Genomic DNA, 27131 nt, shown 5'->3' on the forward strand with positions numbered 1-27131 from the left:
TACTGGGTTGCCAACTGACCTGTGGAAAATGTCTTGTCCCTTTAATGGGCATTACTTACCAGGATATGTTGTTTACTTTCATGTTACAAAAGGCTTCAACAGTCCATTTCTGTACATTAAGCCTCCATTAAAGGGACTGGACATTTTTCTTCACACCAGTTGCCAACCCTAAATTCAACAGCTCAGGCATCAGTTAGCCTTTACTGCTTTTAGCCCAAGGCTCCAGAATGTCTTCCTCATTATGGTAGATTCAGGTGGGTAGAGGGTCTGAAGCAGCACAATAAAACAAAATCAGAGTCCAGTGGCACCTTTAAGACCAACAAAGATTGATTCAAGGCGTGCTGCTTGTTGTGAGAATAAAATGGAAAAGGAAAGAGTGTTGCAAACCGATCTGAATCCCCATTGGCAAGAAAAATGGGGCATACATAAATAAAATGGAGCATGTTTCAGCCTCAACTCACACATGACCAAAAATATGTTACAGGGAGAATAAAAGGAAAACCAAACAATATCCCTTATAATCTAATACTTCATGTTACATTCACCTTTAACACCTTTTCACATAATCAAAACAGGAAGTCTTTGGCAATTTATTGGAAGAGGAGGATCCACTGGGAACACAAATTATTCCTGCACTCACTACCTTGATTGCTAATTTCACTTTCCGTGGTAAGGTCACCATAAATATTACCTACATGCCTTTCTTTTAGCCAGGCAGCTTTATTTTCTGAAACATTTAGCGCCCCCTGGTGATAATAATATACATTCCTGTAGTAGTAGGCTAAAAATGAGCTTCTAAATTTCTGTTTGAAATACTGCATATAGAAATGTTTTACCCAGAGAAAGATCAGTAGCGTAGTCGTTATGATGGAAATAGTTTACTTATACGTATAAGAGATTTGATAGCAAACCATCCTGTGACATGGAAGCCACATGCAGCTTTTATGGCGTTCAGGCATTTTTATCTCACCTGGCCAGGCAGCATTTAGAAAACCCCAGTGATTCAAGACAGAGACTTCAGGCCTCACTAGACCTGATTGTTAGGCCCATTATTGAATTTCCTGCAGCTGTTTACGTTGCTAAAAGCAATATATTTAGAAATTGTTAACCTACTTTTCTCCAAAAGAAGCTAACATTAGCATTCTTCCCGCCTCAATTTTATCCTCCCAACAATTATAGGTTAGGCTGAGAGAGAATGACCATGCCAGTGAGTTTCCATTGCATATTGAAGACTCAAATCTGCCCCCCTCAGATCCTAGTGCAATACCACAACTATTTCCTATAAACCTTTTCCCAGTGTTTATTCCTGGGGTATACAAATGCTTGAAGATGACTGGTCACCAACAGCAACAACATGAGTTAATAAGGTGCTCTTAAACAGTTGATTGACCATATTGTTGGTTTTACTGAACCTTTCCTGTACCCCTAATTTCTAACACATTACAAAAGCTTATTTGTAGTAAGGAAAGAGTGCAAAATAAAACATGCAGTGTAGGGAGCCTTCCAGCTCTGAAGAAGAAGAGTTGGTTCTTATATGCCGCTTTTCCCTACCCGAAGGAGGCTCAAAGCGGCTTACAGTCGCCTTCCCATTCCTCTCCCCACAACAGACACCATGTGGGGTGGGTGAGGCTGAGAGAGCCCTGATATTACTGCTCGGTCAGAACAGTTTTATCAGTGCCGTGGGGAGCCCAAGGTCACTCAGCTGGTTGCATGTGGGGGAGCACAGAATCAAACCTGGCATGCCAGATTAGAAGTCCGCACTCCTAACCACTACACCAAACTGGCTAAAACTGCTGGAGTTTTACCCTATAACATTTGCTCTAATGTACGTACTTACTGCTCCTACCAGAAATACTTACATAAGTGCAAAAAAAACACTACTTACCTAGATTCAACTATGTATCCACCTGCAAAAAGGCTAGTACAAAAAAACAAGCTGTATAAAACTCTTGGTGCAACAGCAAATTAAGCTACAAATAAGTGAAACATTCATTCAGAAAACATACAATTGCTAAAGAAATAATAAAACAATTATTATGATTTATAAAAGAGGTAGGTTGCTACAGGAAAGGGCTGTGCTAAATGCAAAAGGCAACCACAGCTCAAACTCATGCATGGACAAAGTTCCTGAATCTGAAGGGGGGGGGGGAATCCAAGGGTTAGACTGCTTAAAGAAGAATCTCGTAAACAATTCCAAAGGACCAAACCACTAATGTGGAAAAGCAGTTTTATATACTAATCCCAGATTATTATCGTTTTATGTACTACTACTGGCCCACAACCACGTACCGGTTTACTCACAGCTATTTCTTTAAGAATGGACAAATACAAAAGTCATGAACACTCATGTAGTCACTTAGTCTTGGGAAAGTCACTATGGCATAGTTTGCTACTATACAATCAAACCTGTGGGATCTAGTGTTGGGAATCCTGGTTTGCAAAAGAAACTCAAGGTAAGGTTTGCCACAAAAGATGAAATATGTAATTATTTGCTAATTTTTGGTAAGACAAGGAGAAAATGAGCAAGCCTGAAAATTGCTCTAGGGTTGTAAATATGGGAGGGGTGTGTGGATGATTTGTTGTTATACCTGAACCATGCCCATGCCTCTCTGTTGAAAACAGAAGGGCACAACCAAATAAATGTGCATGGGACCACTCTTTTTGCCATTACTTTGGGAGAACATGCCTAACCTGAAGATAGGTAATCGTAAACTCAGGTCCCCTCTCCCTCACAACTATCAAGCCAACAAGTATATTGTTATTATATGTTTATATTTGACAAACTGTGCTTTGGCGATATATTACATGCTATAAAAACAGTCCCTGTGAATTTCAAGATCCAATGACAATCTTATTTTAGGGTGACTAATTAAGGAGATATTTTTGTATCTGACCTGAAGTTATCAACAAACCAATGATTTTCTTTCATTTAATACTCTGTGTTAGCAAGTAAAGTGCTGTATTAGCCCCCTAAACCCATTCATTATTCCCCCAACTGACTTTTTTGAGGGGAAGTGCGGTTGGTATTTCGCCGATCCTGCAGTCTTCCAAACTGTTCCGGCCCATCTCAGATATTCTCTGACTTATGTATGCAACTGTATAGGAAAGGTGCAAGACATGCTACAGGTAACAATTTAACTTGTACACTATATGAAAATGCACATAAGGGAATCATTTCCAAGAATGATCCCATGTCAAAAACCCCCTCTATGTGGGTAGCATTTAACCTTTTATTTCCACAACATGTAAACTTGACCTCAGATCTAAATTTGATGTGGACATCTTCTGTGTACTTTTATTTGATAGGGCTGTGCAACCTTTGTTCCTGGAGTTTTGAATTGGACCTAAAGTACCATTTTACAGCCCAGTAATTTGCCTATTGTCCCATGGTAACTGCATGTCATTGCGATACCATCAATACCAGTTCAGAGTGTCAGAGCACTTAGAGCAGGGGTTCTCAACCTGGGGGTTGGGACCCCTTTGGGACCCCTTTCATGGGGGTCGCGGCAGGGCAAGCAGCTTGGTCGGGGGGCTCCATCTACACAACAGCCTTGTGGGGTAGATTGAGGTAGCGTTCATCTGACTGGAGCAGCGGAAAAGAGCAAGATCAGCATGGTGGGACAAGAGGCAGAACTGAACTGAGAAACCCCAGGAAAAAAACAATGTATATACAATCATGAACAATGGATCTTCATGACATTGGTCAGTTTCAGTTAAATTTCTGTGAAAGAACACTTGCATAATTTTATGGTTGGGGTCACCACAACATAAGGAACTGTGTTAAAGGGTTGCGGCATTAGGAAGGTTGAGAACCACTGACTTTCAAGATCCAATGACAATCTTATTGTCATCAGAGCGGGCAGACCCACGTGTGACTCCCCACTTTACCACTTTCAGAGGGTAGCTGTATTAGACTGCAGTAGGAGTACCTGATAGATGAACAAGGTATCTTGGCTATAAAAGAGAGAAACATGGAAGAAGAGAAGGGTTGCAAAAAAAATTATCATTTTATATTATGTTGGGCCGGGGCACTGACACTACTGCTGACCAATAATCACACTAAGGACTGTAGGCTTAGTTTGCATGAGTCTAACAGGCCTCCAATGTAGCTTTTGCTGTCGAATACAAAATATGAATAGTTGCAAGTATTTGCTAGTCATTTAAGACATATTTTGATTCATCAACAGGATATAAACATGTTTAGGATTTAAAAACATGTAATAAAATTATCATATGACGTAACCAGATGTCAGGAGTCTTACTGCTGCCAGGCCTAAATATTAAAGAAAACACTATATCATGGTTTTGAAGAATGTTCCTTTCAAATAAGTTTTAAAACATGGGGATGAGAGGAAAACAAAATCTTGAGGCATCGTAGCTGCATTTTCACTTCTATGCCTGTTGCCAGTACAGTGCTATGGTTAAGAGTGACGTCCTCTAATCTGAAGAACTGGGTTTGATCCCTCACTCTTCCACATACAGGCAGCTGAGTGACCTTGAGCCTGCTACAGTTCTCTGAGGAGCTCTCTCAGCACCACCTACCGCACTAGGTGTGTTGTGTGGAGGGGAAGGGAAGGCAATTTTAAGCTACCTTGGGACTCCTTCGAATAGTGAAAAATGAAGGGCCTAAAACCCAACTATTTTTGTTGTTTATTAATTGGGGTGCTGCTGTTGGGACCAGAACCATCAGCAGGCAATTTTTTACCTGCTTTGAGTGACAACAAAATTTCACATCGCAGTCAAATAACGGGAGAAGAGCGGGGGGGAATAGCTCCTGAGGGGATTCACTTGTGGATGGGAAGGCGGCTGTAAGCCGCTTTGAGCCTCCTTCGGGTAGGGAAAAGCGGCATATAAGAACCAACTTCTTCTTCTTCTTCTAGTTCAAATGGGTAGCCTTGTTGGTCTCAAATACTACAACGCAATCTGAGTCCAATGGCACCTTTAAGACCAACAAAGATTTATTCGGTATGGAGGCGGTAAGTAACTTGCTTCTTCAGACTTCTTTGGAAGGGAATCCCATCAGCGGGCGAGGGCAACCTCCCAAAAACAAAAGCGCGCTCCTTCTTAGCCGCCGCCCTTGGGGAGTGGCTGCGTTTCCCTTGCTCCCTTCCGGCCGGCCGACACCTAACCCCGAAAGCTGAGCCCGCGGTCGGCGCTTGTCCTCGCCCGCCTTTTCTCCTCGCGCGCTGAGGCAGCAGCAGCAGCGGCGGCGGCGGCTCCTCCCGAGTCGGACGCCAGAGGGCAGGCCGGGCCCCCTGAAGCCGCCCCAACGAAGAGCGCTCGGCCCGGCCGTCACCCCTCCCTCCCCCGCCCCATCGATGGGGGCGGCAACTCTGCGCTCTGCTCCGAGGCCCTTTCTCTCGGCTCTGGATTAGCGAAACTGGCGACGTGGGACGGTCCCCCCCCCCACCTCCCCTCCACCCCGCCCCGCCGTCCACGCGCGAGGTGAAGCGGGGACTCGGGCGCCGACGAGGCTGACAGACAAACGCCTCAGCAGAGCCCGCCCGGAGGAGACTCCAGCCGGCCGCGAGGGAGGGAAGCCAGGCCAGGCCAGGCGAGGAGACCCCCCCCCCCCCGTTCTCCTCCTCCTCCTCCTCCTCCTCCGTGAGGCGGGCGAGCATCGCCGTTGTTGCCGGCGGCGGAGTGGGCGGGCGTTTGGCGGCGCTGCGGGGCGGCCCGTCGGCGCCTGCTCGCGGCCATCCTCGCCGGCCATGGCGCTGCTGCGGGCCCGGGCGCTGTACGACTTCAAGTCGGAGAACCCGGGCGAGATCTCGCTGCGCGAGCACGAGGTGCTGAGCCTGTGCAGCGACCAGGAGATCGAGGGCTGGCTGGAGGGCGTCAACAGCCGCGGCGACCGCGGCCTCTTCCCGGCCTCCTACGTCCAGGTCATCCGCGCCCCGGCCGCCGAGCCGCCCGCCCCGCTGCCCGCGCCCGCCCCGAGCCGCTACGCCAACCTGCCCTCCGGAGGCGGCGGCGGCGGCGGAGGCGGCTTCGAGCCCGTGGCGGCGGCCCCGCCGGCCGCCTTCCACCCTCCGCCGGCCGCCGAGCCCTTCCAGCTGCCGCCGCCGCCGCTGTCGTCCGGCTACCCGTTCGCCTACGGCGGCTCTGCCTACCAGCCCAGCCAGGGCAGCGACGACGACTGGGACGATGACTGGGACGACAGCTCCACCGTGGCCGACGAGCCGGGCGTGCTGGGCAGCTCCTACCCGGACTACGAGAACGCGGGCGCGGGGCCCGCCGCGGGCAGGTACCGCCTCTCCACCCGCTCGGATCTGTCGCTCAGCTCCCGGGGCAGCCAGCCGGGCGCCCACCTGCATCACCCCGCCGGCGGGGGCGGAGGGGGCGGCGGCGGCGCCAAGAGCTCGGCCACGGTGAGCCGCAACTTGAACCGCTTCTCCACCTTCGTCAAGTCGGGCGGCGAGGCCTTCGTGCTGGGCGAGGCGTCGGGCTTCGTGAAGGACGGCGACAAGCTGTGCGTGGTGCTGGGCCCCCACGGGCCCGAGTGGCAGGAGAACCCCTACCCTTTCCAGTGCTCCATCGAAGACCCCACCAAGCAGACCAAATTCAAGGGCATGAAGAGCTACATCGCCTACAAGCTGGTGCCCAGCCACACGGGCCAGCAGGTGCACCGGCGCTACAAGCACTTTGACTGGCTCTACGGGCGCCTGGTGGAGAAGTTCCCCGTCATCTCCGTGCCCCACTTGCCTGAGAAGCAGGCCACCGGGCGCTTCGAGGAGGACTTCATCTCCAAGCGCCGCAAGGGCCTGGCCTGGTGGATGGACCATATGTGTAGCCATCCGGTGTTGGCCCAGTGTGATGCCTTCCAACACTTCCTCACCTGCCCCAGCACCGATGAGAAGGCCTGGAAGCAGGGCAAGCGCAAAGCAGAGAAGGACGAGATGGTGGGTGCCAACTTCTTCCTGACCATTAGTGTCCCCGCTGGCCATCCCACTTCTCTGGACCTGCAGGAGGTTGAAAGCCAGGTAGATAGCTTCAAGAGCTTCACTAAGAAGATGGACGAGAGCACCATTCAGCTCAATCAGACGGTGAACGAGTTTGCTCGCAAACAAGTCACTGGCTTCAAGAAGGAGTACCAGAAAGTGGGGCATTCCTTCAAGGGCCTCAGCCAAGCCTTTGAGATGGACCAGCAAGCTTTTTCAGTTGGCCTCAATCAAGCCATTGCCTTTACTGGAGAAGCTTACGATGCTATTGGTGAACTCTTTGCAGACCAACCCAGGCAGGACCTGGATCCTGTGATGGATTTGTTAGCACTGTATCAGGGACATCTGGCGAATTTCCCAGACATCATTCATGTCCAAAAAGGTAATGTAGCTGTAGTTATCAAAATAGCAATATAGAGTCAGTGCTCTTGAATTTTGCTTTGAAGGCTTTTGGAAAAATGGTGTATTCTGAAAAATATGTAAGCTGGATTTGACTTTGGCTTGCCCCATTCTTCTCTTTCCCTGGTGAATCACTATTAACTTTGCATTCTGCCAGGGTTCTGTTGAGTTGTTAAAACAAGGTCCCATTAAAATACTACATACATAGCAGCATCTTTGATATGCAGAGATCTTATCTCTCTGATCAAATGCCTGTGATCTGCACACAAAGCTGGGTAATGCTAATTCACAAAATGTACCGTGTGTCTTAAAGTTAGTTTTAGAACTTAAGGGGTTGCTTGAATAATTCAAGGACTATCTGTGTCTGTATGCTATACTATATATTCTTGTACCAGATGACAAACTACCTTTTTGCTCTATATTTGCATTCTTGAATTTTGCTCACATATGCATTAATAGGCTGTTCTCATAAACAATATAACTCCCTTGTAGTTGACATTTCCAGGCCTTTATCTCAAAAGGCATTCACTCTGCCTGTTTCTTTGTCCCTGATCTAATGTTTCTATGTGAAGTATTTAGGCCAGTGTACAGTTGCTCCCTTCCCATTGATTTCAGTAGAACTAGAATGATGTAATTCTCCTTAGAATAGCACGCTTCGAATTTTTTAGTGGGTGAGCTACATGGAAAGAACTCTGTAATGTGTTGTAGTTAAGAATTGTGTGACTGAAAGTTTGATTTCATTTATACAGGTAAACTTGTATAAGTAATGTGGATTAGGACAAATTGGTTTACTAGTGAAAATTCATCACAAACCTGGCCTGGTTCATAGTCCGTAAACTGATGCTCATGGAAGCATCAAGCTTCTTCAAGCCATCTTGGTGTAGTAGTTAGAAGCACCTATTTCTAATCTGGCGAGCTGGGTTTGATTCCTCGCTCCCCCACTAAAGCTGTTCTGACAGAGCAGTAATATCAGGGCTCTCTCAGCCTTACCTACCTCATAGGGCAGGGGTAGTCAAACTGGCAGCGAATGCTGGCAGGGGCTTCTGGGAATTGTAGTCCATGGACATCTGGAGGGCCGCAGTTTGACTACCCCTGTCATAGGGTGTCTGTTGTAGGAAGAGGAAAGGGAAGGTGATTGTAAGCCACTTTGAGACTCCCTCTGGTAGAGAAAAGTGGCATATAAGAACCAATTCTTCCTCTTATTCTTCTTCTTCAAACACTTACCAAACTTTTGTCTAGTTCAGCTGTTCAGGCCATTTAAACTTAACAGCTGAGCAGGGCAGGTCTGCCAATCAGCGCTTAAGACTAAAATGGCTGCCAGCCATTTCAACCTAATTGCAGGGTGGGTCTGTCCATCAACTGTTAGGTTTAAATGGCTGCAAGCCATTAAACATACCCATATCACTCCCTTTTCAAAGCCGGGATCCAAACTGGCCAATTTGGGAAATTTTTGGTTCAGTTCAATTTGGGGTTTGGTTTGAGTGCCACCATGAACCAGAATTTTTAGAGATGTGCCTATCCCTAATAAATATTGCCTATTTGCATCTTGTGTTTACCATCCTGGTAGCCAATTCCAATCAGTTAGTGTATTCTGCAAGTTAAAGGGCAAAGATCAGAATACCTCCCATTGTAAATAATATAGTTTTAATTGTATTATGTTTAAGAGCCATTTTTCACTAGGAAACACAGTGACAGGGCAGAAGTTGTTATATAATATTCTAACAGCTAAAATAAGATTGTATAGGGACATCTAAGGACCAGTATGTATAATTCTCATTGAGATCAACTAAGGTGTCATATGCTTAACCTCTAAATGTATGATTAATCTATCCCATTAACATCTGAGATGCTTGTAAAGTTTTGTAAATGCTCCCATAGTTGCATTCAGGAATACAACAGGTGCTAGATTGGGGGGTGGGGGTGGAAGAAGTTTGCGGACAGCACCCCCTCCCCCCAGGACCAGGAAAGGCTGCAGGCAGCTAGTAGGGAACTCACTGGCAGGGGCAGCTCTCATGCAGCAGGGATCTGCAGCCTCCAAGCCTCAGAGGGAAGTGGAAGGAAGAGGGGGTGGTCAGGGGTGGGGGACTGAAGGTGATTGGTCTGCCTGCTGGACAGGCAGGCAAGCAGGTCGGAAGAGGAGGCACTCAGGGGCGGGACAGCTGCCCTGAGTGGGTATTAAGCGCTGAGTGGCACTTAAGCCATGAGACATGCTCCTACTCCAAACCCTTGCCAGAAATATATTATGGGGAACAGATTAAAATTAATACTGTGTAGGTGACCAAAGGTAAGTTTTTTTTGCAAACAATAACTTTGTGGTGGATTTTGCAAACGTATAAACAGTATCTGTTTAGAAAAAGGCACACTGAAAGTACCATTAAACTAAAATTTTATATGGAAATACACAGTTCTTGCCATAGGAAAACAAGGAATGAAGGTATTCATGGTAGATTTTTCTCTTTTTTGTATACAGAACTTTTTGAAAAGCTGTTTTAATTAGTACCGGTTTCACTATATTGTGGAGTCCTTTGCATTATACAATTTAGTGCCACTCTACAGCATTTATTTTAAATGCTGCCTGTACAGATAATCAGTGTGATTACCATCTGAACACTATTACGTAGTCTATCATGAAAAGGCTTGATGGAGTTATTAATTTTAGCAGCCATCATTATAATTTGTATAAAATGTAATGTTAATTTGTGGTAGGATTTTTAGTATCACATTAATGTCTTTCTTTGGAGAAGCACTTGCAGCCAGTTTATTGATTAAAATGTGGGTTACTCATAGGTGAGGGCTTTATCTCATGGTGGAAGGCAGGGTAGAGAACATCGGGCTTGTAAGCCAACACGTTTCTGGAGAATTCTGGAGAACATGGAACCGTGGATTTATGTTGGCAGGTACCATGTTTATTTTTTTTTAAGTTGTAGAGGTTCAGGCAACATCACAACATTTCATGACCACCTCTCAGGTATTACTTTCATCTCTTAATACAGTACATCAGCCTGGAGGTGAGCCCATAGTACAGTATCTCCCAGATACTCTCAAGATAAAATGGCCTACATCAGGCCTGCACAGCTTGAGATCCACCATGCCAGGTACAGCATACCATCCATATATTATGACCATCAGATGCTTGACGGTTCCCTGCTTTTGCAATTCCATTCCAATAACAAAATTATGGAGGTCTGTCAAGCTCTTTATGGGCCACCGCAAGTACTTGGTGGTCTACATTTGACTTGAATCATAACAATCTAAATAATTTGTGTTTTATTTGAGCATTTATACAGTGGCTGATTAAGGATTTATACTGGCAGCAATTCCAAAATCCTGGAGTACTCCAGAATGTGCCATAGTCCACAAGCAATAAAACTGAAAGAATTATAATTTCTGGCTAAGGTGACAGATTTTGGTATCCCAAACTGAGGATGCTCTAGCTCTATCATAATTTCATTGCAGCCTCTCTTGCATGCATTATCCATACTGGGGTACAGTACACCTGGAAAGATGGAATTGTTTTCTCACCCATCACAACATTTTGTTACAGGGAAGAAGTCAGAATCTTGTTTCACAACACAAGCATTTTGGATTGGCAGATCGTTAAAGAGTTCCACAGTTCCCAGGTGGCCATAGCTATGGCAATTCCTCATAGTGAAGTAGTAGAGATGAGTTCTGCTGTCAAACCTACAATTATGCTAAACATACTCTCCTCTCTCCATCCCCCCACCCCATTATTTAGATAAGAGGTTTGAAAATACAACAACAGAATAGGTAAACCATTTAGGTGACAGAGGAAGCAATCCTAAGTAAGTCTACTCAGGAGTAAGTTCCATGTTAATCAGTGACCTATTATGCACAGCAGCTGCTTTGCTGGGCTGCCGCCACACCATTCCCTGTGTATGCACGGGGGCGGGGCTCCCTGCCATATGCTGATGCCCAGGCGTAGTGTGCGCACATGTGCTGCACGCTGGGGCCAGGAAGCCCGGGATGCTGCCCGCCAGTGGCAGTGGCCAAGGGGGGAGTGGGGAGGGGCCTGGCCCCAACCGCATGCTGTCAGAGAGCAGCATGCAGCCCTCCCACCATGGTGGGGGCCAGGGGACGCCCCTGCCAGCTATGTGAAGCTCACAGGGGCATGCGGTATCCCTGCAGGGACATTGTAGGTCAGGACCGGGTGGGCCAAAAGGCCCGGCACTGTAGGTTATACCCATGGTATCTAGGGGACTGCCGAAGGCCCATAAGGCAGGCCTCCCATAGCCCTGGGCCGGGCCATTCCTGTGCTGATGGCAGGGCATGCATAATCGGGGATTTTCCCTGATGCTCTGCCTCCGCCAGCACAGGCATTTTGGCCTGTGCATAATGGGTCAGTGGGACTTGCACCTAGGAAAGTTTCTCTAATCATGGCAGCCAGAATTATTCAGTCTCCAGATAAAAGTTTATAAAGATAATTTAGTTTATGGTTAAAAGAACAAAATCTTGTGAAATAAATCTTTGCCAGTGCCAGACCTTTATATATTGTGATTTTGGAGATGCTCACTAAAGTCTGGAAAATGGTGACGTATTTTTGGTACTATCTTGTTTTTTTTGAGTTTCACTTTGGTGCCCTAGTCATTGTAAATAGTTCCCATCATCCTCTTGAAGTAAACTATCAGGAAATTAGTGAAGAAAACAGGAATACTGGTTTGCTTGCTCTTCATTGTAAAATTATGCTTCCTGCCATTGCCACCATGACACCTTGGGATTCTTCCTAGCTTGTTTTAGCTCTGTTGACCATACACGCAGGGATACCCACTTTGCAATCCATATATAGATTTTTCCTTTGTTGCAAGTCTTTACTGTTCAGAATTTAAACATTAAGCAAATACAATAATGGAAAATGTGACAGAAATAACTGAGAAACATGGATATATTGGTACTGGTTAAGGGAAAGTAAGTTTCCAGCATATCACATTTGGTCTGTCAGTGATGCTGGGAAATAAAGGAGGCTTCAAGTACCCTCACAATAAAACTTTGTAGCGCACAGATGATTGCCAGGGTTAAAAAAAAAAGAGCACTAAATGCTTTGGAGTTTCCATACTGGTATAATTGACGCTTGTAATAGGAATGACTAGGATCATAATGTGTATTAGTATGGCTGTTCAAGAAATTTAAAATTAAGTGCGCATTTAAATGCCAGTTGAAGGGGCACTAAATGTGTTCACGTCTGTTGAAAATGGCACATGGGTGTTGTAGTGCTTCATTCTTCAAGTCGCTTTTTTTAGTTAGAAAAAAAGAGAACAAGCTACGAAAATTTGTCCCCCCACCCCCTTTTATTTCTTCTTTCCCTTCTTTGGTTGCCCCTGTAGCCCTTTCCCGTTTTCTTGCTTTTTTCTCTTCTTCCCACCCACCAGTCAACCTGCCTTTATCTGCCCCCTTGTTTTCAGTTTTTCCTCCTTCCCAACCCCTGGTAGTCTGTCCCTGGGGAAAGTCTGGCTTAATTGTACAATGCCAGCCACTAAGCCAGGCCCAGATACACAAGTCGAGGATAGTTTCTTCTGTATCCCTTTCTCCATACCATACAGTGATCAATCTTTTATTTTGTTTTTCTTGATAGCCTATTATCTCAATTCCAAAAGATTTAGACTGCTTTAAAGTTCTTGTTCAATACGATAGACTATGTTCAAACGACACATTATTTCTGAGATCTGCAATTACTGTGTCTGGAAATAGGGTTGGATCCAGGCAAGTGTTTCCACAGGCACAAGGATTTCTGCCCGTTGACCACTGTTCCCTTTCCCATGACAGGCTGAAATGCTCCTTGAAATTCTGTTCCTAGGAACCTCTTGTACTTCAGGGTTTAGGATGGGTGTTTTGGGTTGCCAGGAGAGGGTAGATGTGCGAATCTGTTCTTCAGGTTTCTAGCCTAGGTCCATATAGTTCTACTGTACAAAGCAACCTCAGGGCCCATTATGCACGGCCACCGAAACGGCGATTTCGGGTCACATGGAAAACGCGGAGGGGGAAGACGCGACGCATACCGGTTATGTACGGGAGGGGGCGCGACGGCGGCAAAACCCAGAGTAACCGATTATGCACGCGGCGATCCGGGCGCCGCTTCTGGTTGCGCCCCGGTCACCCGGAAGCTGCGCTTTCTTCCGCGTTTCACTGACGCGGCTTTTTCGGCGGCATGCACCGAAGCTGCGGCCGGTTGCAGCCGGCTCCGTGCGTTATCGGTGATTTTAGTCGCCGCCATTCCACCCCGAATGTGCGCTAAAACCCCCGTGCATAATGGGTCCAGCACTGTTACCCCTGTGCTGTTTTACCAATTGATGCAGGCAGTAACAGGCATCCTGTGTACTTTTCCTACCTGGATCTTTCCTACATGCCATAGATCTCCAAACTAACATTGAATTTGCCCCTGAACTAAGAAGCATTGCCCTCATACACTTAGAAAAGGTGAGACATAATATGCATGGGAATATTTTGAAGGGGGGGGGTTCCTATCAGTAAAATCTTTTAAAGTTATGGTTTAAATGAGTGTGCTATGAAAAGCCCCTCTCCTGCTCCTCTAGGCGAAAAAGGAATTTCGCATATCACATTGAACTGTGTAGCCATTAGAAGTAGCATTGGATACTTGCACTGTTCCTGCATATTTCCAAGGCTATCAAAACACGAGAATCTTCGTTCCTTCTCAAATTTTGTAACAGTAATGTCATGCAAGAAAACAATCTATGAGCAGAGGAGCATGCTTTGGATCTGACTCAAAGATCTGGATCCGTTGTTTGTACCAGTGTAGCTAATTCCAGGAGATCTATTGTTTGTGCCAGTGCAGTGCACCTAATGCAGACTTTCTCAACTTTGTTACCAATGAGAAACTCCTGAAATATCCTTCAGGCTTCGAGAAACCTTGGAAGTGGCATGATATGTGCAGAATATGGTTGAGAAGCATAGCTGTGTACACACCCACCTGGGGCCCCTCACCACTCCCCCCCCCAGGCCCTTTGTTGGCCATTTGGGAGGGAGGGCAGGTCGACATGACCATTTATGATCATATCACCTGATAAATGTTTAACTCCCACCCTTTCAGGAAGCCCTTCCAGGGCCGTCAAACCCTAGGGTTTTGCAAAACCCTGGTTGAGAAAGCCTGACTTATTGTATGTACCGGTGCTGGATCTGTTGTTTGTACCAGTACACAAGTGGTTCACCACAAGTTTTGTAACCGGGCTGTTCTTTCTGGGATAGTACTGTGTAAGCAACGTACTAAGGATACATTAGAGTGAATTTTGTGTAGTGGTTAAGACCAGTGGCCTCTAATGCTCTACCCCGAGACATCACAGTGAGGGGTGGTATATAAATTACATGAATAAATGAAATAAGTAATCTGGAGTACTGAGTTTGATTCCCCCGTCGTCCTCTATATGCAGCCAGCTGAGTGGCCTTGGGCCAGTCAAAGTTCTTCTCACAGCTCTCAGCCTCACCTCACAGGAGAGGAAGAGTAGGCAATTGTAAGCCACTTTGAGACTCCTTCAGTGAAAACTGGGGTACAACCCCCACCCCAGCTCTTCTTATATACAACAGAATTAAGTTGCTAGGAAAAGAAAAGGGAACTAGAACATTTCCTTTTTAAAAAATTCAAGTACGTTTTTCTTCATTAATTCCAATTGAAACTGAAATAGATGTGAGAAAACCAATGCAAACTGTACATTGGTATGCAATTTAGTCAGAATGTAAAAGTGAACATAAATTTAGATTTTGAAGCCAGTGGTTCTGGTTTTTACTTGCAATACCTGCATTTGACACCATAGCTGTTTCCTGTATCTGGCTTTGATTTATGAAATCTCTCTAGAATTTAGTAATTTATAGAACTACCTCACAGGGTTGTTGTGAGGATAACATGGAGGAGAGGAGTGTGTTTGGGTCCCCATTGGGGAGAAAGGTGAGATATAAATGAATAAATGGACGGTGGGAAGGAAATCCTTCAAGAACATCTGTGACCTCAATAAAACATGCCATCTGACATGTCATTTAAAGATCATTCTTGAACACTAAGATGGGTGGCCAGTATCCAGAAGAGCAACAGACACACTTTCTGTTCATGAGGAGACGATTCTCACAGAATTTGCCTTCGTAAATTGGTCGTCATAGAATCCTCAAATTGAGCTTTAAAGTATCTCTGATTTTTTAAAAAAGCAAAAATTTAGTGCAAGCAAGTTAAAATAGTATCTTGGCGGGTACATATAATGATTGTGAGAAATACTGCAAAGCTCAAAAGTATCAGGATCTCTAGGATTTCTTTCTAGACCCGTTTATGAATTTGTCTTAAGGGTAGTTAAAACGCTTTTTAAAAGCCAAAAGTGCTCATGTTTTGAGGGGAAATGCCCCTGAAAAAATAATGTTGCAAAAAAAAATGGGCATGTGTACATTCAACCTTTTTTCATGGTAGTAATTGTAAGTTTGCTGAGATACTAAATTTTGTTCCCCTTCTGAAAAGTTATACACATTAGGAATATACTTTGGAATACTCGTGTGTTTTCTAGAAATTAAAATAATCCCTGTACAACCTGTAGTAGATTGAAGATGAATTTGTATTCTTGTGTTGATGGCAGTCTTCAGCAAAGAGTATCATTTTACATCTTTCTGACTTGCCAAATGGAAGAAGTTTATTTGTGTTTTACGGGGAAAGAAAAATGTTCATAGCAGATTGGGCTTGACAGCGGCTCCTGAACTTCTTACTTCCTTTTCACCTTTATACCAGTATATACAAAAATGCCCACAAATTTTTAATGGAAACGTGTGGTTTCCTGCTTGAACAGGTGATTCCCATTACTCAGGGAAAAGATGCTAACATGATGCTGCAACTTTATTATTACAAGACCACTTTCTGGACTTCAGGCATCTTGGCACGAAAGCAATGTCATTCTTAATGTTCTATACCAGGGGTAGTCAAACTGCGGCCCTCCAGATGTCCGTGAACTACAATTCCCAGGAGCCCCTGCCAGCGAATGCTGGCAGGGGCTCCTGGGAATTGTAGTTCACGGACATCTGGAGGGCCGCAGTTTGACTACCCCTGTTCTATACTGTAAGTTGAGATAGCATCGCTGCAGTAAACCAAACTAAAGTGCTCATATTAATGCTTCCCCTGGCTAGTAGGACTCTGAAATGCAGCAGACACACCAGAATGTTCCAGAGTTGACATGATACTGCTGTGTCTGAATTTTTGCAAGGGTCAGCTGTTGGTCATATTCTAGTCTCTTGTTTAAACACATGTACACTGTCCTTTTCTTAACACAAAGGCAAACTGGAGGTGATATATCTAATTGGTCTTTGAGCCTAACTCCTTTAACATTGAGTAAATAAAACATTTGGCTCCACAGCACTGATTCTAGCAATGATTAAAGCTTTCCATTATTATGAAATGAAAAGAAGAACAGTTTATTCTTATATGCCGCTTTTCTCTTCCCAAAGGAGGCTCAAAGCGGCTTACATTTGCCTTCCCTTTCCTCTCCCCACAACAGACACCCGGTGAGGTGGGTGAGGCTGAGAGAGACCTGATATTACTGCTCAGTCAGAACAGTTCTCTCAGTGCTGTGGCAAGCTCAAGGTCACCCAGCTGGTTGCATGTGGGGGAGCGCAGAATCGAACATGGCTCACCAGATTTAGAGGTCTACGCTCCTAACCACCACACCAGATACCATTTCATTCGAATGGTACTAAGGATTATATAAAGTTTTTATTCTGTAGCCATAAACCTTCCTTTTGGATATGTGAAGCTTCCAAAAGAAACAGGGTAAATTTTATCATCTTTATAATGCTATCGTTTTAAGGTTTGTTGTATAACATCGCAGATGGGTAGCATCCATTAGCCAGTAGGCCAGTTGTAGTCTACTGAAAATTGTGCTATTGAGAGTCTCCCTCCTGTCATTATTCTCGCCACTAGAAGCAAAAACTTTTTAAAATTAGGTATTCCAACAAAGTAAATATTTTAGGCACAAACTGATTATACCTTTAAAGTCTGTGCTCTAATCTAGAGGTTAAAGGAAACCGAGGACAAGAGGCATTAAGAGGTTTTTGTCGAGTGCAAATTACATGGGCATGTTCCATAATGATATCATAGCCTTATTGTCAATGGCAGAAAGTGAAGAGTGAAGAGGAACTAAAGAGCCTGTTGATGCGGGTGAAGGAGGAGAGTGCAAAAGTTGGCTTGAAACTCAACATCAAGAAAACAAAGATCATGGCATCCGGCCCTCTCAATTCCTGGCAAATAGAAGGGGAAGAAATGGAGATGGTGACAGATTTTATTTTCCTGGGCTCCAAGATCACTGCAGATGGGGACTGCAGCAAAGAAATTAAAAGACGCTTGCTCCTGGGGAGGAAAGCTATGGCAAATCTAGACAGCATCCTAAAAAGCAGAGACGTCACCCTGCCAACAAAAGTGCATTTAGTCAAGGCTATGGTCTTCCCAGTTGCAATGTATGGCTGCGAAAGTTGGACCATAAGGAAGGCCGAGCGTCAAAGAATTGAGGCTTTTGAACTCTGGTGCTGGAGAAGACTCTTGCGAGTCCCTTGGACTGCAAGGCGAACAAACCGGTCAGTCCTAGAGGAGATCAGCCCTGACTGCTCTTTAGAAGGCCAGATCCTTAAGATGAAACTCAAATATTTCGGCCACCTCATGAGAAGGAAGGACTCCCTGGAGAAGAGCCTAATGCTGGGAGCGATCGAGGGCAAAAGAAGAAGGGGACGACAGAGAATGAGGTGGATGGATGGAGTCACTGAAGCAGTAGGTGCAAACTTAAATGGACTCCGGGGAATGGTAGAGGACAGGAAGGCCTGGAGGATCATTGTCCATAGGGTCGCGATGGGTCGGACACGACTTCGCACATAACAACAACAAGCCTTATTGTCAAAGGGCTTACAGATGAAAGTTGATGTGGCACTGTTGCTACTGGAAATAAATCATTGTCTGTTTAATCCTATGTCCTGTAATGTAGACAGGACAGAGTTTACATAGTGCTTCTTATCTGAAGATTTCCTGCTTCATCATATAAGAGCTGAAGAGGGAAATTATCTAATTAGCTATTTTTAAAAAGTATTTATACTCCCCTCCCCACACCAGGGATCCAAAGCAGCTTACATAATTCTCTTCTGTTTTATCTTCACAACAATCCTGTGAAGTAGGCTTGGCTGAATGAGGCCAGGCAGCCCAAGGTTACCCAGCAAGTTGCTGTGACAGAGTGGGGATTTGAACCTGGGTCTCCCGGATCCTTGTCCAACACTCAAACTGCTACACAACACTTGCAAAATAGGAGGGAAAACAGGTTTGCTCATCACTTGTTTGAGAACCTCCATCTGTTGTATATAAAACAAGCTTTGCATAAACGTATGTTAGTTGATAAAAGCAAGCTTTAGTGCAATGGCTGCCCTTTTTTTGCCAGATCTGTTCTTGAGGCTCTGGTCTTCAGCCTTTGAAAATAAGTACAGTGAATTCACTAATCAGACCCTTTTTTTTTCAAAAAGAAAAACCTCCATAATGCACTCAGAGCTGTGTGGACAAATGTAACTGAAGACGTTGCATGTGCAGTGACTCAGCATGACTCAGAGTTGGTGTCAGAAAATACAGGCATGTTAGTTCATTCATCTTGCCCAGAATTGTCTTTGACTGGCAGCTGCTAGACAGGGTTTCAGGCAGTCTTTCCCAGCACATGCCACCTGAGACCCTTCAGTTGGAGGTAGAAGATTGAACATAAGGAAGGCATGTGTAAGGCATGTGTTCTTCCATGCCATAAATGTGGAAGCAACAATTAAAAACTCCATTCCTTTACTATCTCTGCAATATTTGTATATGCCCTATAAATTTAGGACATTTGTCTGCCAGAATTCGCCATTTGTTTATTCATTTGCTGCATGTGTGGCTCTTTCTTCCTCCAAGCCAATGGTGTTTAATTTGCTTGGAAGCTTATCAAGTGTCTTAAAGTGAGAAGATCATTAATAGTGGGCAATCTTTCTTTGAAAGGCAGCTTTGTTCATTATCACCATTCTTTGTATTCTGTTGATACAGCCAGGGAGAGGTCCCACTACAGTGCTTGCCCAGTGCTGCTATGAATTGTCTGTTCCTCTTAAAACAGGCACTGAGCATCTCTCACAATGTTTCCTGAAGGCAAAAATCTTGAAAACAACTTCCCTGAGATATATATGGGGTTCCCAGGTGGCTCCCCCTTAGGTGTAATGACTCAAGGGATGACTAAGGTCAATTGCAGCAGCATCCTTTTTAAGAATCAAGTAGGCAGGTTCACTAGTATCTGGGATTTGAAATCCTGCTGTAATCACACTGTAAAAACAAAAGTAAAGTTAGGACTGGCTGGGCTACAGAGGCAGAGGCAGCTGTTTGGATTAGCAGCCCATTCAAGAGACAGCTGCAATTATAGTTTCTCTCACTGAGTCTAGCATTGCTGATTCTCTACACAAATTAATGATATTCTGCAGAATCTGCTGACCATGTTGAAGGGATTCTGGGCATGTTTGTCTCTCCCATGATACCCATTCCTGGGCCAAGGCTGTTTTTTTATCACTTAGAGAAGGCTTTCTCGGCAGGGGGGTTTCAATGGCCCCAAGAGTGTTTCTCCAATTGGGGTTAATTTTTTAGATATATTTAATTTTTTTAAATATATGACTATATATGGTTATGTAAAAAAAAAAAACCCAAAAATGGTCATAACAATCCTTGCCATCCAAGGTTTGTTGCACATGGTACTGACTAGAGTCCAGAGAGGTAAGCTCATCGGGGGTGGCAGGGGGAGACAGAGCAGTGGATGCCTGCCCCAGCTATGTTCCGGACCAGCGGGTTAGGCTGTTGGGCCATTCCTGGTGTTGGGAGGAGGGGCCGAGATGACAGAGTGTGATGTCACATCCAGTGGGAGCACCTGGGAGATGTCACTTCTGATGATTTGTGACTTTTTCCGGTGAAGTGGCAGGAAGGTTGGGCTGCTGACATCACTTCCGTGATTTCTCAAAACCTGAAGGATATTTCAGGGGTTTCTAATCGGTAGAAAGATTGAGAAAGGCTGATTTAGAGTTGCATTAAGCTGCAACAAATAGGTTCGGTCTCTTCATCTTTTCATAACTTTATCTGGCATATTGGCCAGTAGACTTGCAGATTAGGGGCATTGTAAAATGTGTTTTTTTCTTTTAAAAGATTCTGATTGCTAGAAATCTAGGTAACTTGTAGAGTTGCCTGTGAGTTGATTAGAGACTGTTGACTTAGGGTTGTTAAACAGAAGTCTTTTATACAAGCAGGGAATTCCAGAGAGAGGAAGTTTTGTTCCTTTGTTCGCTTTCCCTGAGCCTGTTTATCTGCAAACAGGCTTGGGGTGGTTTACAGCATTTTAAAGTTCAGTTCAAAACAATAATAACAACAATATAGTATGTCATAATGAAGTGAGCAAAGTGAATTTTTAATGTAATTTCTGTTCCTGATTTAACCTGGAATATGAAAACAGATCAGCCATTGCTGTTGATTATTGGTTTGATTTTGATTTATTGTATGTATAGGATCACCCCTCTTGGCACAGCTATCTGTACAACAATTTAGAAACAATAGGCAATAAACAAATTAATTTAAATTGGTTAGAAACTTATCACAGACAGCAATCAATTCCTTCCCTTCGCAAGTCTGGTACATTGATGTTCTAGGTGTTTGGAGGAAGATGGTGAGCCTCTGGAAGTTGTGTTTGCATAATTTCAGGAATTACGTATCTGTACTCTTGAGGTCACAAAGAGCTACATCTACTCCAATTTCTAGTTATCACTCTAATAAAGTACATAATACTATCTGAAATATGCATATTTCAGTTGGCATTTACTGGCATATACTGATAATCAATTTTAACCTAGATTTGGTCGTTTTGTTTGGGTGTGGCAAACATTCCCATATCCCTTACAGAGCAAACAGTGATTATAGTATATGCACTTGAAGCAGCCTTACACTGAGGTCTTTCAAAGTGTTTCCTACTCTGACTGCAATGTTCCATGGTCTCAGGTTAAAAGGTACTACCTGTACCTTTTCTGTCCAAAGATGCCAGGGACTAAACCTGGAACTTCCTAAATGCTGCAAACCAGGTGCTCTACCCTTGAGGCACCGTCCTTCCCCAATGGTAATATGTCTGAATGATAGTATCTCTTTCTGCACACAAGTGATTGTTTTAATGTTTTACATAGTTTGAGAGTAATTAGTGTTCTTTAGAATTTTGACAATAAGCTTGTTAGTGCAAAGGGTTTTCTCCCCCCAGTAATTAAATTCCATTATGTCTTCTTTGTTCATTATGCAGGTGCCCTTACCAAAGTGAAGGAGAGTAAGCGGCATGTAGAAGAAGGGAAGATGGAGGCTCAGAAGGCGGATGGCATTCAGGATCGTTGTAACATTATTTCTTTTGCTACCCTGGCAGAAATCCACCATTTCCACAAAATTCGAGTCAGGGACTTCAAGTCACAAATGCAGCATTTCTTACAACAGCAAATACTTTTTTTCCAAAAAGTGACGCAAAAGTTAGAAGAAGCTCTTCACAAGTACGACAGTGTTTAATGTCTGGATGGCTACAATATTGTTTAATTCCTGGACTCTGAATAGTGGATATTTCTTGGCATATGGATGAGTTAAGCAGCAGAGACAACAAATACTTTTCCCAAATAACTATCGGCACCTCCTTGAGGCTGCTGTACAAGGATGATTTTATAACTGTTTTGGATGCAACTCAACCTAATAATTGCATTAGGAGAAAATAATTATGCCTATGTAGCGGAGACTGTACTACACATTGTAACTAAGTCATACTCCGAATGCCTACACTACCATTATAATGTTTTTTGACATAATGATTATACTATCTGCCTTATTGCTTTTTTGAAATACGGTATTTTAGTGCATATTCCGTAGACCGCAGAACATTTTGGGTCTTCAAAGAAGCTGGTTAGTTTAAAGAACCTGCTTCAGATGCCTTTTTAAAATACTCTTCGGTTTGAATTTCATAATTCAACCATATCTGTTTACAAATTCCTGTTAGAGCAGCTATGCGACTTTGTGCCTTTAGACTCACAATTTTTTCATTTTTTTTCTAATAAACCACATTTTTATCACTGAATGAATGAAGGGTTGGCACCTCCGACAGTGCCTGATTTCAAACCTCATAGTGACTGGAAATAATTGTAATTAAAATTGCATACCTGGTAGTAAGAGAAATGTTGGTTGAAAAATGGGATCCAAAATCATTTTAGACTTCATTCTGATTTTTAAAAATACTATTTATTACTCGTACCAGAACCTTAAACACACAGGAAAGAGTTTGGCGCTGCTGTATTCCTAACATGGTGACGGAAAACCATTCACTGTAACACTTTTAAAAATAGAAACTTTGGACCACTTATCTAATAAACGAGTACTCAAGTGTAATAGTGAGTAAGAGAACAGAATCAGTGGAAAGAATGTCTCTCTGCACTTTTTTGTGTGTGTGCAAATGTCATCTTGACTGGCTATTGATTTATTTGACTTCAGGCATGGACCTATATTGCAGACTGTCATTAATGCTTGTTGTAGCTGCTGTTCGGTTGAAAAGAAAATGGTGGTAGTTAATGACAAGTTTATTTTCCTTGAATGTTTCTGCTGGCTGTTACCCTACATTGTGCTTTAAGTCCTGTGCATATGGATGTAATGGAGCCCTAATACAGTGAGGGCAGGTGTGAGGATTCTCTTTACCTACATTTCCGCACTCCAAGGTAACCCTATTTAAAAGAAATAAGTTCTTAATTATCTAAAGTTACATATATACAAAATTAGTGTTCAGAAAGTAGCAGAGTGCTAGACACTGTATTTAAAAGGTGCTTCGGTTTACTTGCCTGCAATGCAATGCCCACTAGCTTTAATTAAACTAATTTTAAACACTGTCCTTTAAAGGTCATTGCCCAGAGTTCCCAGAATTGCACCATTAGTTCTGTACCAAAGGCAGCTTCAGATGTGTGTTGCTGCATGCTTCAGCTATATGGCAGAAATATTTTTCGCCCTGATGCAGGTTTCAAAGCAGTTTGAGAAGTTTACCCACGCATAAGTAGCAACTTCCTGCTAAGTATGGACTAGCTGTTTAGAGCTGGTTTTGCTACATCTTTTACAGGTACTAAAACAATTTTTAAAGTGTATTGAAGGTGACAGTATTGGCTAAATAGAAGGTTAATATTTTGGGTGAAACAGGGAGCTTCAATTAGGAGAAAGCTCTTGTGTCTTTTAGTCATCACAAGGTAGCAGGCCCTGCTCCAGTGGTAAAGTGTCTGGAACAAGGGAATAAACAGGTGAGTTTAGCAGGTGTGCAAGGAAAGGGTAAGTGGTGTGTGTGTGTCTATACACACCCAGTTTAATATAACATATCAAGAAACGCTAAGTGACAAAGCTTAAAACAGTAAAGAGGGCAAATAATTTAAAAATTACCATTAACAACCAACATTTTGTACCTTCTAAGTGTTGTAGCTTCTCAAACTAGGTGTAGCTAATTTTAGTTCTAAACAAGCTCAGAGGTTCTCTTCAAAGGACAAGGTATTAAACTTAGGTCATAGGGCGAACTTATACTCTATTATCAATTTTAAACTTTATTATACCTATAGATTAAAATACTAATACCAGAGGCAAGGAATAGCGAGTTCACAGTTAAGGCTTAATTATTTTTAAGAAAAAGGAAAACAAAACTGCCAACTAGGGTTTAAATATAGCTAGGGCTTAATGCACGGGAGTCCAATTTAAAATTTAAAATTTTAAGCTAATTCTTACATTCTTTAGACATTTTTCCTACAAGGATACAAGTAGGTGCATATCTGTTGTAACTGCTAAGATTATTTAGCTAGAGTTTCCTTTAATCCAAGTTTAGAAAGGCTAAATTTATATTTGAAATTTATTTATTTTTCAATTCATTACATAGCACTCCCAGTTACCCACTGGCTTGAGGCAGGTTACCGTATTTCAAATCCCACAATAAAATCCATTAAAATCCTGTTCCCTGAAAATCCCAGTGGCACTCAATCCAAACTCACACCCACCCACTTCCCATAGCTCAAGAAGCCCTTCTTACTATCCCATACCTCAGGGAAACAAAGTATAAATGGGGTCAGCATGATGTCCAGCTGAGACAAGGAGGGCCCCATAGATCTTAATCGGCCCAGCCTCAACCAAACAACTGGCAGAAGAGCACCATGTTACAGGCCCTGTGGAACTACAAAAGCTCCTGCAGGGCCCTCAGCTCTTCTGAGAGCTCATTTCACCAGGTTGGGTCCAAGGCCAAAAAGACCCTGGCCTTGGTCAAGGCCAGGCACACTTCCCTTGGTCTGGGGACCACCAATGGGTTTGTACCCACAGAGCAAAGAGTCCGGGGGGGGGGATGAATAAGGTGATAGGCGATCCCTCAGGTATATGGGGCCCAGACCCTGGATGTCAATACCAAAACTTTAAACTTAATCCAGGACGCAACTGGTAACCAAGGGATTTAACATTTGAAGTAAAGGATAACCTGGGAAAGAGAGGAGATCTTGCCTGAGCAGCTCCATTTCAGCAGCTCCTTTTGTTAATCAGCTTACTCATGGTTCTTTGTTGGTTAGGTCCTAGTTAGCGTGATTTGTCCCAGTGAAGAGTGGAACTTTGGCCTGAGCTATTTTTTTAGGTCTCCTTTGAACAGGCCCTCAGCAATGATAAAGTGTCTGGGGCAAGGGAATAAACAAGCAAATTTAGTAGACAGCTGAGTTCAGCAGCAGTGTGAGGAAGCCAGGACGTTAGTCTCACAATGTACCTTAAAGGGTAAGCATGCTTTCCTCAAACAGATCTACATAAAAGGAGATTTAGAAAAGGTGATTTTAAAAAAGCAATTATGAAGGCAGGATGCCAGAAGGGAGTAGGGGGCTCTCCAGTGTATTGCACTGAATGCAACATGTATGACTGCCCGCTAGACAGAGGTCTTGGGTGTGTGCTCTGTGCAAGGAGCTCCTGGTTCTCAGGGATCAAGTCTGCACCCTGGAGGCCAAGGTGGCTGATCTGGAGAAACAGACAGCTCAGCGCACAAATAACATTCTAAGAATGACAGCTCCACTGCTCTCAAGGCTCATGAGGGTCAAAGGGAAATAGGGCACTGTGCTGAATAAAGGGGGATGTTCTCTCAAAAGGAACTACTTCTGCAGCTGGTGAACAGGTATTGTTTCACATCAAGGAACCATCCTCGAGGCTGCTGTTGGTACTTGGTGATTCGATCCTTAGGCATGCAGGTAGATGGGTTGTGAACCTGTGTACTGGTGACTTGTCTGCCTGGTGTGAAAGTAGTGGACATTATACATGCTCAAGACTAGACTAAATAGGCTCGTAGATAGTACTCGGAAGAAGTCAATAGTTGTGGCATGTGTTGGTACCAACAATGTGAGGACATGTAGTCATGTGGTCCTGGAGGAAAAATGTAGACTGCTAGACCAGAGACTTAGGCCAGGATCTCCAAGATAGCCTTCTCAGAAGTCCTGCCTGTTCCACACACGGGGCCAGCTAGATAAACACAAATTAGGAGTCTCAATGTGTGGATGAGAAGTGGTGTAGGGTTTGTTAGACACTGGGATACTATTTGGAACAAGCAGGATCTCTACGAAAGAGACAGCTTCCACTTGTCACTAATGGGGAACCGTGACCATAATGCTATTAAGTTTAACATTTATGTAAACAGGGCGTTACTCCCAAAAGACCAACGACTACATTAGAATGGGTAAATTCTCTCTAATGAAGGGCCTTGTGGGGAATAAACTGAAAGGAGAGGTAAGGAAGCTCAAATCCCTTTTGGGAAGCTTGGAGACTCTTTAAAACCACAATACTGGAAGTTTAGCTAAAATGTAGGTCACAGTTTAAGAGAGGTATGAAGAAGTGTAGAGCAAGGCTTGCATGGTTAACAAAGTGATGGAAGCAGTAAAAGGTTAAAAGGATTCCTTTTAAGCAGTGAAAGACTAGTCTGAGTGCGGCAAAGGAAAAGCAAGTTGGTGATCAGACAGGCCAAAAGGAAGGGACTAGGAGGAACATACTGCAAAAAAACTAAGACTATCAATACAGTTTTCTTCGGATACAGTAGTAGCAGAAAAGCAACAAGGCAAGGAGGCCCTTGGATGATTGAGGGGTGAAAGAATTGATAAAGGATGATAGGGAAACTGCAGAGAAGTTGAATGCACTTTTCCCCTCTGTCTTTATTGTCAAAGATGGGAGATGCTTGCCCGGTGCAGAAATGCCAGTCTCAGGAGAGGTGTTGAATGACTTGTGTTGGATTGAGGTCGGATTGAAGGGGAGGCCCTACAACTGATGGACAAATTAAAAACTGACAAATCACCAGGCCCAAGTGGTGTACATTCAAAATGTCTGAAAGAACTCTGGTGTTAATTTGTGATCTCGTAACAGAAATATGCAATCCTTAAAATCTGCCTTCATTTCTGAGGACTGGAGGGTAGCTAATGTAACCTGTTAGGCTGGTCAGTCTAACATTGATACTGGGTAAGTTGGTGGAATCTGTTATTAAAGGTACAATTTGTAGTCCCATTGATGAACTAAGGCTATTGAGGAGAATCAGGTAAGAGAAGATATTGCCTCACTAACCTTTTAGAGTTCTTTGAGAGAGTGAACAAACATATTTTATATGGACCTGGAGGTGACCCAGTAGATATCATTTACCTAGACCTCCAGAAAGCTTTTGGTGAGGTGAAGAGAGTTGACAAAGGGCACTTTTTCTCCCTCCCAAAATACTAGAATTTGAGGGCATCCAATGAAACTGCTCGGTAGTA

General features: G+C 43.9%; 1 protein-coding gene across 1 annotated transcript; it reads left to right on the top strand.

Moving 5' to 3' along the window:
* Window positions 1–5175: 5175 nt before the first annotated feature.
* Window positions 5176–22752, top strand: SNX18 (sorting nexin 18). Its single transcript, XM_077347108.1, has 2 exons — window positions 5176–7323; window positions 21635–22752. Exons 1-2 carry the CDS (start codon window positions 5712–5714, stop codon window positions 21886–21888), a joined length of 1866 nt encoding a protein of 621 aa, XP_077203223.1. The 5' UTR covers window positions 5176–5711; the 3' UTR covers window positions 21889–22752.
* The last annotated feature ends 4379 nt before the right edge of the window (window positions 22753–27131 follow it).

Source organism: Paroedura picta, chromosome 7 (assembly GCF_049243985.1).
Source record: "Paroedura picta isolate Pp20150507F chromosome 7, Ppicta_v3.0, whole genome shotgun sequence".
NCBI classification, from domain to species: Eukaryota; Metazoa; Chordata; class Lepidosauria; order Squamata; family Gekkonidae; genus Paroedura; species Paroedura picta.

Coding starts and splice junctions, on each gene's coding strand:
- SNX18 (XM_077347108.1), top strand. CDS start 5,712: ATGGCGCTGCTGCGGGCCCGGGCGCTGTACGACTTCAAGTCGGAGAAC. Junction 7,324..21,634: donor CATCATTCATGTCCAAAAAG/GTAATGTAGCTG, acceptor TTCATTATGCAG/GTGCCCTTACCAAAGTGAAG.